The sequence below is a fragment of the Salvelinus sp. IW2-2015 genome, linkage group LG33 (assembly GCF_002910315.2).
Source record: "Salvelinus sp. IW2-2015 linkage group LG33, ASM291031v2, whole genome shotgun sequence".
Taxonomy (NCBI): Eukaryota; Metazoa; Chordata; class Actinopteri; order Salmoniformes; family Salmonidae; genus Salvelinus; species Salvelinus sp. IW2-2015.
In genome coordinates this window covers 30,463,724-30,476,064 of record NC_036872.1, presented here as the reverse complement: position 1 = coordinate 30,476,064, position 12,341 = coordinate 30,463,724, and the positions used below count along the sequence as shown (strand labels likewise).

Sequence of the window (12,341 nt, the reverse complement as noted above, 5' to 3'; positions counted from 1 at the left end):
TGTGTATATACATCAAAAGGAGGATTATTCAATCAGGAAACACTATCACCACAATCCTGTGAGAAGAAGCCATGAGTCTCTCTTCTCTTTCTATTTCCCTTTTTCTATCTTCTCCCTCTTCCCCCTCCTCTCTATCTCCCTCCTCCTCCCTTCTCCCTCTTCACTCTCTCAACCTCCTCCTATTCCCTCTTTCTCTCTCTCTCCCTCCCTCCTCCTCTCTTCTCTCTCTCCTCTCTCTCTCCCTCCTCCTCCCGTCCACATGAAAGTTTGACAAGGCCCTTTCCACAGTCACTTTACCCCTACCTACACGTACACATTACCACAATTACCTCAAATAATCTGTACTCTCGCACATGACTCAGTACCGGTACCCCCTGAATAAAGCCTTGTTATTGTTATTGTGTTACTATTTTTACTTTAGTTTATTTAGTAAACATTTTCTTAATTCTTATTTTCTTTCACGGTAAGGTCTACACCTGTTGTATTCGGCGTATGTGACAAATAAAATTTGATTTGATTTGATTTGATAGTCGCCCAGCATTACAGTACCCTGCCTAAACAAGCAGCACAACAACAAGCTAACCAACTGAACTGCATCACAATTCCTATGGGAGGAAACACCACTGCTTGTCTACATGACATTATTTGTTGACAAATTAGTCGTCATAAGAGCAACGGTGCATCAACGGCACGCAAACATTTCTCTGTACGTCCAGTCATGTTGCTGCATAGCCATGGCATGACAACTTTTCCAAAGAACACACACACACACCAAATAGGACAACCTGCTGTGGAAAGCCAAGCTGATCCATAAGACTCCCCAGCAATAGATGGGAGAGAGAGACTATGCTGATAAACATTGATAGATGAGAAATATAAATCTGACTGCCCTCTGCTGGAGGGATGGGAGTCAAATGAGACACATGCACTGTATGGACACACACACACACACAAACACACACACACACACGTGCACAGACACACACATAAACGGACACAGTGATAAATACACACAGACATGCACAACACTCCTATTACATTCTCAAACTCTCAGCAGAGACTCTATCTCTCTCTCCATGATCATGCTGTTTAATCAGCTTCTTGATATGTCACACCTGTCAGGTGGATGGATTATCTTGGCAAATGAGAAATGCTCACTAACAGGGATGTAAGCAAATTTGTGCACAACATTTGAGAGAAAAAAGCTTTTTGTTGGATGTAAAATGTCTGGGATTTTCTATTTCAGCTCATGAAATATGGGACCAACAATTTACATGTTGAGTTTAAATTATTGTTAGTGTGTGTGTCTTTATACAGATGAAGTCGAAGTTCACATACACTTAGGTTGGAGTCATTAAAACTCGTTTTTCAACCACTCCACAAATTTCTTGTTAACAAACTATAGTTTTGGCAAGTCAGTTAGGACATCTACTTTGTGCATGACAAGTAATTTTCCAACAATTATTTACAGACAGATTATTTCACTATATCACAATTCCAGTGGGTCAGAAGTTTACATACACTAAGTTGACTGTGCCTTTAAAAAGCTTGGAAAATTCCAGAAAATGATGTCATGGCTTTAGAAGCTTCTGATAGGCTAAAGACATAATTTGAGTCAATTCGGAGCTGTGGATGTATTCAAGCCTACATACAAACTCAGTGCCTCTTTGCTTGAGCTAAAAGAAACCTGCCAAGACCTCAGAAAATATATTGTAGACCTCCAACAAATCTGCGTTCATGCTTAGGAGCAATTTCAAATATCTCGAAGGTACACGTTCATCTGTACAAACAATAGTACGCCAGTACAACAACACCATGGACCACGCCAGCCGTCATACCACTTCAGAAGAGAGACGCTTGTTCTGTTCCTAGAGTTGAGCAGCACTTTGGTGCGAAAAGTTGCTTAAACTCAAATCCCAGAACAACAGCAAAGGACCTGTGAAGATGCTGGAAGGAAACCGGTACAAAACGATCTATTTCCACAGTAAAACGAGTCCTATATCGACATAACCTGAATGAAAGGCCCGCCTGGCAGAGAAAGGGAGCCACTGCTCCAAAACGCATAAAAAAAGAAAGACTACGGTTTGCTACCTGCACATGGGGAGAAAGATCGTAGCCTATTTTTTTATTATTATTTTTTTTTTTTCATCCCCTTTTTCCCAATTGTGCGTGGTATCCAATCGCTAGGTAACATTACTATCTTGTCTAATCGCTACAACTCCCGTACGGGCTCGGATGAGACGAAGGTGAAGCCACGCGTACTCCGAAGCACAACCCAACCAAGCCGCACTGCCTCTTAACAACAGCGCGCCTCCACCCGGAAGGCCAGCCCGCACCAATGTGTCGAGAAACACCGTGCACCCTGGCTCCCTTGGGTAGCCGCACTGCGCCCAGGCCCGCCACAGGAGTCGCTGGAGCGCGATGAGACAAGGATATCCCTACCGGCCAACCCTCCCTAACCCGGACGACCGCTAGCCAATTATGCGTCGCCCCACGGAACCTCCGGTCCCAGAGACTCTGGTGGCGCAGCTAGCAACTGCGATGCAGTGCCCTAGACCACTGCGCCACCCGGGAGGCCCCTAAGAGTCGACCTTTTGAGAAATGTATCTGGTCTGATGAAGAAAAAAAAGAACTGGCCATAATAACCATCGTTATGTTTGGAGGAAACGGGGGGAGGCTTGCAAGCCCGAGAACACCATCACAACCGTGAAGCACGGGGTGCAGCATCATGTTGTGGGGTGCTTTGCTGCAGGAGGGACTGTGCACTTCACAAAAATAGATGGTATCATATGAGGTGGAAATTAATGTGGATATATGAAGCAACATCTCAAGACATCAGTCAGGAAGTTAAAGCTTGGCGCATAATGGGTCTTCCAAATGGACATGAACCCCAAGCATACTTCCTCAAAGTTGTGGCAAAATGGCTTAAGGACAACAAAGTCAAGGTATTGGAGTGGCCATCACAAAGCCCTGACCTCAATCCTATAGAAAATTTGTGGTCAGAACTGAAAAAGCGTGTGCGAGCAAGGAGTCCTACGAACCTGACTCAGTTACACCAGCTCTGTCAGGAGGAATGGGCCAAAATTCACCCAACTTATTGTGGGAAGCTTGTGGAAGGCTACCCGAAACGTTTGACCCAAGTTAAACAATTTAAAGACAATGTTACCAAATCTTAATTGAGAGTATGTAAACTTCAGACCCCTGGGAATTTGATGAAAGAAATAAAAGCTGAAATAAATCATTCTCTCCGCTTTTATTCTGACATTTCACATTCTTAAAATAAAGTGGTGATCCTAACTGACCGAAGACAGGGAATTTTGACTAGGATTAAATGTCAGGGATTGTGAAAAACTGAGTGCTCTGTTGTGCAACAGGGCCTCCCACTCCTCTTTCTATTCTGGTTAGCACTGTCCTGTGAAGGGAGTAGTACACAGCGTTGTACGAGATCTTCAGTTTCTTGGCAATTTCTCACATGGAATAGCCTTCATTTTTCAGAACAAGAATAGACTGATGAGTTTCAGAAGAAAGTTMTTTGTTTATGGCCATTTTGTGCCTGTAATCGAACCCACAAATGCTGATGCTCCAGATACTCAACTAGTCTAAAAAAGGCCAGTTTTATTGCTTCTTTAATCAGGACAACAGTTTTCAGCTGTGCTAACATAATTACAAAATGGTTTTCTAATGATCAACTTGCTTTTTAAAATGATAAACTTCGATTAGCTAACACAACGTGTCATTCGAACACAAGAGTGATGGTTGCTGATAATGGGCCTCTGTACGCCTATGTAGATATTCCTTTTAAAATCAGCCGTTTCCAGCTACAATAGTCATTTACAACATTAACAATGTCTACACKGTATTTCTGATCACTTTTATGTTATTTTAATGGACAAAAAATGTGCTTTTCTTTCAAAAACAAGGACATTTCTAAGTGACTCCAAACTTTTGAAAGGTAGTGTATATATAAATATATTTTAAGGAACTCAGTTTGGCTTTAAACTTATTCTTGGAAGTTGTAATAGTAGAATGCACAAGATACAATTTAGAAATTGGGTAGTGCATCATCAGTTCCTCTTGTCATTGTAATGAATACGATTGGAGACAGAGTGCTGGTTTCAAGCGCAGGGCGCAGCAGGTGTTTATTAGTAACTCAAATATCACATGAATACACATTAGACATGACAAAATGTATAGATTTGCAAGAAAACTAGGTTTAAAACTGCAACATTTTCTTTGCACCCCATGACAAAATGTGTAAAATTGCAGGAAATAAACGTTAAACCTGCTAAATTCTCTCCGCCAACAAGAGGGGTGTGAACAGTTTGTGTCAAGAACAGTGCTTGCGCCCATAGAAATAGTCATGGCATGCGCGCAGGATGTTCCCCAACCTGGAACCTAAAAGAGTAATCCTATGGGGACAGTTGAAGAACGGTTGCAGCACTAACTCCATCAGTCTAAACTCTGGGTACAGCCCTATCCCCAGTTCCAGTTTCAGTCMCATAACACACCAACGTCCTCAGCCCCAGACCCAACACACCATTCCTTTCCCAATTCAACCTAAAACAACAGCCCTCACCCTACACCACAGCCCCTAACCATAGCCCCAACCTCTCCCCTAAACTCCACCCATTCTCAGAACGCAGCTCCATCGAGGGAGGGGCCGCTTTACAAGAAGGCCAATGTTGACACCACATTGCCCCTAACCATAGCCCAATACCATAGCCTTTCCCCTGTCCCTACCCCCCAGGTCCATACCATAGCTCCTATAGCTTTAGCCCAATTCCTCTTCCAATGTCAAAGCCCAGTTCCATATACCCCAGCCCTTTCCTCTCTTCTCTTCTCAGAGAGAGCTAGTCAGGGGCACCCTACAGGAAGACCCATGTTTACACCATACTGTTTTAATTAGACTTAGCCGGTGCTGGTATTTTCTTAACAATTTGGCCTGTGTTTGTGTTAATCCAGAATGGCCAGGGTGGCTCCACTTTCATACCATGAGGAGAGGCCAGGGTGTTTTCTTCAATTTCTTTTCTACTCAGACACATCTCTGCTAGAGGGAAATTTGTCATATCAGATTAAGAAAATCACTATGGGTTTGGTGATATTAAAACGCTGCTGATCCTTCTGAATGGCAGTGAGATAAAAGTATTCTGGCAGCCATATTGGAAGAAGAGGAGTAGAGAAAAAGAGAACACATCACAACACTACAACTTCCTATTCAGGCAGGTCACTTCATGTCCCTGGTCTCATCAATGTAAACACAGCTTGAATTACCTCTATTACGTATAAGGTCAGCTCCCTCAATATTAATTTGATCCATAAACACATTTATCTATGCATTTCCTGCCAAGTAAAGAGGTCAACCTGTTTGCCACAAAGTGCACCAAATAGGGAAAAAAGAGCACCAAATATGTGTGTTGCTTATGCCTGTTGGATGACATCTCCACATCATTCTATTTCTATGTTTAACTTTTTGATTCAACTGTCCATCCCTCAATATGACTGAAACACAACTGCCTGTGTCTAAGTGAGGGTGTAGTCTAAGTGTTTATGGATACTGGGGAAATGATTTTGTGAAGAAAGTAAACCCTAACCAAGGATGATGAATGTGATTATCTTTGAATAAGAGCTGCAGTACTAAACTACTGACCTAGCAGGATGAACCATAAACATAGCAGGTGATGAAATACAGCATGAGATCACCCATGCAACTCCACTCAATTCCAATGAGAGATATGCTATGGTGTGTGTATGTCCTAATGGCCAGAGCTCCCAGGAGGGGTCATGGAGAGGTCGCATGAAGAGGAACAGGTCCAAATGAAACATAAACAGACGCCCTCTCTCCTCCTCCCCTCTTCTCATACCTTCCTTTCTCTTTCCATCTCTTCTCCTCTCCTGTCTCCTCCTCTGCTCTTCTCCTCTCATACCATTTCCTCCCTTCCTCTCTACCTCTTCTCCCCTCTTCATGTTGACGTTGGGCAACAGTTCCCCCTGTGCTGAGCAGAGCCTAGAGCAGCCCTCCACTGTCCAGGCAGTACTAATCTATCCCTCAGCTGTGCAGTCTAATCTAAACAAACACATACAGTATCTCCCAACTAGCATCTGGAAACCCTCAGTCTCTGACCTGGGAAAGGTGTGTGTGTGTGTGGTGTGTGTGTGTGTGTGTGTGTGTGTGTGTGTGTGTGTGTGTGTGTGTGTGTGTGTGTGTGTGTGTGTGTGTGTGTGTGTGTGTGTGTGTGTGTGTGTGTGTGTGTGTGTGTGTGTGTGTGTGTGTGGTGTGTGTGTGTGTTCTCATGCACTAGTGTGTGTGCACATGCAAACCTCAGCCATCAGTCATCACAATAAACTTGGCTAAACTATTTATAGTAGATGACCCTGAGTTCTAACACCTTGACACAACAAAACAATAACAGAATGTAGGGAAATAGCAACGGTTGAAAAGCCTGTGCTGTAGTGGACGTGTAGATGTGTTGTTGACCATCTGCCAGCAAGACTCAGCTGACAGGCTTGTGTGTGAAGAACCATGGAGCTGTGCAACACTAGGATAGGTCCAGGAAAGAAGAAACCACTTTATGTAGCTGTGCTTTATTAACACTCCCTTACTGTAACTAAATCAGCTAAGTTCACAGTAAACTAGGCTTGGGCTGTACACCATATATACCATGTACCAGGGTATTTGGAAATAGCCACAGGATGGTTTTTCAATACCGTCAATACCATTGAAACAATTTATTTGAAGATTTTCAAAAAATATACAGTACCAGWCAAAAGTTTGGACACAATTATTCATTCAAGGGTTTTTCTTTATTTGGACTATTGTCTACATTGAATAACAGTGAAGACATGAAAACTATGAAATAACACAATCATGTAGTAACAAAAAAGTGATAAACAAAATCAAAATATATTTTATATTTGAGTTTCTTCAAAGTAGCCAACCTTTGCCTTGATGACAGCTTTGCACTCTTGGCATTCTCTCAACCAGTTTCACCTGGAATGCTTTTCCAACAGTCTTGAAGGAGTTCCCACATATGCTGAGCACTTGTTGGCTGCTGTTCCTTCACTCTGCGGTCCAACACATCCCAAACCATCTCAACTGGGTTGAGGTCGGGTGATTGTGCAGGCCAGGTCATCTGATGCAGCACTCCATCACTCTCCTTCTTGGTCAAATAGCCCTTACACAGCCTGGAGGTGTGTTGGGTCATTGTCCTGTTGAAAAACAAATCATAGTCCCACTAAGCGCAAACCAGATGGGMTGGCGTATCACTGCAGAGTGCTGTGGTAGCCATGCTGGTTAAGTGTACCTTGAATTCTAAATAACCAACATTGTCACCAGCAAAGCACCCCCACACCATCACACCTCCTCCTCCATGCTTCACGGTGGGAACCACATGCGGAGATCATCCGTTCACACACTCTGCGTCTCACAAAGACATGGCGGTTGGAACCAAAAATCTCAAAATCAGACCAAAGGACAGATTTCCACTGATCTAATGTCTATTGCTTGTGTTTCTTGGCCCAAGAAACACAGTGTCCTTTAGTAGTGGTTTCTTTCAGCAATTCGACCATAGAGGCCTGATTCACGCAGTATCCTCTGAACAGTTGATGTTGAGATGTGTCTGTTACTTGAACTCTGTGAAGCATTTATATGGATTGCAATTTCTGAGGCTGGTAACTCTAATGAACTTATCCTCTGCAGCAGAGGTAACTCTGGGTCTTCCTTTCCTCATGAGAGCCAGTTTCATCATAGCGCTTGATGGTTTTTGCGACTGCACTTGAAGAAACTTTCAAAGTTCTTTAAATTGCACTTATTGACTGACCTTCATGTATTAAAGTAATGATTATCTTTGCTTATTTGAACTTTTCTTGCCATAATGTGGTCGTTTGTATGCCACCCCTACCTTGTCACAACACAACTGATTGGCTCAAACGCATTAAGAATGAAAGAAATTCCACATATTAACTTTTAACAAGACACACCCGTTAATTCAAATGCATTCCAAGTGACTACCTCATGAAGCTGGTTGAGAGAACACCATGAGTGTGCAAAGCTGTCATCAAGGCAAAGGGTTGCTACTTTGAAGAATCTCAAATAGAAAATAGATTTTGATATGTTTAACACTTTATTGGTTACAACATGATTCCATATGTGTTATTTCATAGTTTTGATGTCTTTACCATTATTCTACAATGTAGAAAATGGTCAAAATAAAGGTAAAAACCCTTGAATGAGTGGGTATGTCCAAGCTATTGACTGGTACTGTATAACTTTATGAGCTGGATTGCCTGTCTTTGCGATTCGTTTATGTTCGTTTATGATCTTTAGCATATTTAGCTAGCAGCCTCCACAGAAATTCGCTGTTACTTGTGCACATTTTGTTAGCATTCCCAAAGGGCTTTTTAGATTTGTTTTGCGGCCCCCTTGTGTACTAAGTCGGTAATACTGTAAATCCCGGGATGAGAGAAGGAAGGTATCTGGATTCCTCCCAACCCTACAGTCAACTATAAGAGTAGCCATTGGATAGTTAGCAAAGGAAAGGGATTTGGACATTGACATTAAAGGGATTAATTAGACAATATGTTGTTGATAGAATCCACATGCTTTGAAATAATATTGCATATTATTACACAGTAATAAAGTATTACTATTTAAAATAACGGTATCTAGTAGGCTATAATATACTTTAGTCTTGACACACAACTTAAGGTTTAGTCTATAGCTTATGTCCGAATGGCACCAGAAAAGGGTAACTTTGAGAGCTTGAGTGACCCTCACTCACTGGCTTGCATCAGCCTATAGGAGGGAGAAATCTGTAAAAAAAAATATCTGCTGGGATGATTGTTCACATGTCACTATAGTAGCCTAATGAGCATAGGCTGAGCCTAAAGATACTCCAGAAATATATTATGTAAACAACCATGGTCTAATGGCAATAACGTTTCAATCATAAAACCAAATTATGATCTCTTTCAAACTGCTCACATTTCAAAAGTGAGTGAATTGATGACCCATACATGACTCAAATATAGGCTACCACGGTCCTAAACTACTGGAATGCAGATCAAAGGAAGAAAAAAAACGCTGCCCCTCCCCCTTTCCCCAAAATCACCACCCATACTCAAAGTCCCCTTTCAAACAAAAATACACTTATTCTACATGACGGATTTCGTCATAACCCTGAGTTTCAGCTGGTCTACTTTGTACACATGCGTTTCTGTCCGCACTCCGCTTTCAGCCAGAGACAAAACTTTCTTGGAAAGTTGAGAGCTGTCCAAAACGGGACCACACACAGTCTCCGAGCTGTGCGCGGATCACATTCAACTGCTGGGGGCAGGCAGACACACACACACACACTCACAAAATGGCGGCTGTGACAAAATTTCCTCTCTCCAAAACATCTCATGAATTTTATTACAATTTTCCTTTTAACTTAAAGAAAAATGTTGAAATAATCTGTGCACTTTCTTTGCGCATCTACACTCAACAACAACGTATCCAAAGCAACAAAAACCATAACATGACACGAAATACAAATATTTTCAAGTTTAGACTTGGCCCCTTGCCAAACTGCTATACAATAAACAACCTCCACTTGTTTGGAAGACCCCACCATCCCTCTCCACCCCACCCAATCCTTCCCAGACTTGAGCTTATTCTCAACAGGAAAGACAAACAACTCAACATGAAAAAGGACCAAAATTATAAAACATTTTCTTACCTTCTACCCAGAGTTTCTCCACGTCGGTTTCCAGATTAGCTGCCCGTAAGCCAACAGCGAAAGCTCCGAATACTAATAGGCCCACAACCAAAAACTTTCCACAGTTCTTTTGTATGTAACAGCCCAATTTAAACAAGAGTCTCTGAAACTTCGCTCTCAGCCACAGCGGTGCTTTTCTTCCAGTCGCTTTCCCCTGCGACAAGAGAAATACCGCATATTATTCCCTAAACAAGTGCTGGGAGCATCAAATATTTATAATTGTTGATCAATTGAATGTAGTGTTATGTGGAGAGGACATCACGGTTATCATATAATAAAATACATGTTATTAAATGTGTTATTACATTGGTATGGTAAGTGCAATTAGCATGCCAGTTGTTCTAGATCCATACTTCATTGGGGCCTGGTGGGGATATGTTAATAACGTGGGCTACCCTATACTGTTCACCTGCAGTGTGTTCAATATGGTACATCAATGTTTACTGTTCGGAATAAGAACCTCGGACTAGGCCTGTTATTCTGGCCCAAAAAGGCAGTGGTTGGACCTCCTACGTCGAGGAAGGAAATAGATAGTTCACGAGCCAGCAACGTAAGCACCGGTTTTGGACGACAGGACTATAGTCTGTTACTTTGTTGTTTTTACCACACACACACCGGCATGAGTGGAAAGCGCAGCATGGCTTGCGGTCAGTCAGTGACAAAGTGTAACACAGCGCAAGCCTTGTTGCAATACATTGTATCGAATGATGCTATTAATCCCCCAAAAGGTTCACGTGAGTTTTTACGCTGCCGCAAAATCACACACCACACAATTCCATTCCCGTAGAGCTGCGTGTGTGATCTGCGTTGGGGAGTGGAGTAGCCATCACCGAGGGAGTTAGGCTACGACAATATTTGTGAACGGAAGAGGGTAGCCACATGGATTTTTGCATTAGAGAAGAGAACAGAGAACGACTCCCCAGTAAAGATAACATCGTGCAGACGTCTGGGCAGTTAGAATCGTGTTCGATCAGTGCGGAAACACATAGGTCTAAACTGTTATGTACATTTGAATTGTGCAAAAGTAGTGAATAGCCCTCACTGTGTAGCCTAGTTGCGCGACSGTTATTTAAACATTGTAGCCGAATGTAGCCTATATAATATGTGTAGCCTATATTCCAAACATGGATCAGAAATAGTCTAAACGCGAGAAATGTGAACTATAATTGAATAGCAAATCACAACATAGATTACACGGCATAGCGCTACACCCCAACCCCTCTCTACTGCCCGTCTTCTATCCCGTTACCTAGCGACGTGACAATGTTGGCCAGTTTCATTATAGTAGAACCATGCCCATATAATTTCACTCAAACATGTTAAATAATAAGCACCTCGGATATTTGCTGCAAGGCGAAAGCTGCATCGCAGTAACTTAGCCGCTGCAAATACTCCAAATCAGGCGCTGTTGAGCGATAGTTCCCCCTGTTCCTCCGCGTTATCCTCGGCCGATCGGGGTCCCCGTTTTCCTGCTCAGATGAGGCATTAGCAGCCGAGGCCATGTTGCGGAGACTTCGCGCTGGTTCTGCTTTTCCACGTTATAATATTTCCCCGAAAGCGTGTGGTAATGTCCCAAGGCAACACAGTTTCACTCTCGGTGATCTCACACCCGTAAAGTACTTCATACTGCTGTTGGAGACGGCGAGTCAAAGTCTGCGCCTTCCATCCCAACATTTCGTGATMCAGAGGTCTCCACCGCTTTGCACATTCAGCGTTTCTCTTCAAAAAATGTATTTATCTTAAACGGCAAAGTGGAAAAAGCCATTCCCATCTACAAAACGGCGGCTTGGAACGTTCGATGGTCGTAGCATTCTGTGTCTTCTATGTGGTCTTCCCTTGGGCCGCACGACACCGCGAACTCTGAGATTCAACAGAGGAGAAAAAAGACCTCTCTCCATTTGGAAACAGAGGAGGAGGGGTAAAAGCGAAAATAATCGAAATCCCGCCTTTAGGGCTGTCAGATGGCCGGATTTTCTCGCATCTGATTGGTTCCAGAAGGGCAAAAATTACTCAGCAAACACGACTATTATTAGCTGCTTAGCAACAGCTCACTAAAGTAGAGCGACCACCCAAGTCGACAACCCTCGTGTGTGCGTCTCAAACTTCAGGGGAGCATTTCAGAAAGCCAGCCCTCTTGTGCGTTTGCGCGCAACCAAAACTGGAGTTTGTGGTTTTTCACAAGGAACTGCATTTCTTGAAGCAGCATTTCTGGAAGAAAACACACTCCGTCTTTTCGATGGAGGGGTCTCGAGGAATGTCCGAACTGTAGTTTTTAATTGAGATTTTTTTACCAACAGGGCCTGATCTGGTGATAGCTTGGCATCAAATTACAGTGTTTCTGGGGGAGGTCCCAAATAGTATTCTGTCACAATGTTCTAATGACAGTAAAGTGGATAACAGGCATCATAACAGGGTAAAAGTTACAACCCTTCATCTAATACAAATTAATAAACATCAAATACCTAAATACTATTTTGTATTTATTACGGATCCTCAATAGCTCTTGCCAAGGCAGCAGCTAATCTTCCTGGGGTCCAATCACAATTACATACAATAAAACAAAACAACACAACACGTTAGTACACA

The 12,341-nt window shown here is 42.7% G+C and overlaps 1 protein-coding gene across 1 annotated transcript; it reads right to left on the bottom strand.

Annotated features, from left to right (window-relative positions):
• Window positions 1-6,292: 6,292 nt before the first annotated feature.
• Window positions 6,293-11,819, bottom strand: LOC111957820 (protein patched homolog 1-like). The gene is made up of 3 exons (XM_023978840.3): window positions 11,090-11,819; window positions 9,717-9,909; window positions 6,293-7,206 (listed from the first exon to the last, which is right to left on the bottom strand). Exons 1-3 carry the CDS (start codon window positions 11,255-11,257, stop codon window positions 7,199-7,201), a joined length of 369 nt encoding a protein of 122 aa, XP_023834608.1. The 5' UTR covers window positions 11,258-11,819; the 3' UTR covers window positions 6,293-7,198.
• Window positions 11,820-12,341: the final 522 nt, after the last annotated feature.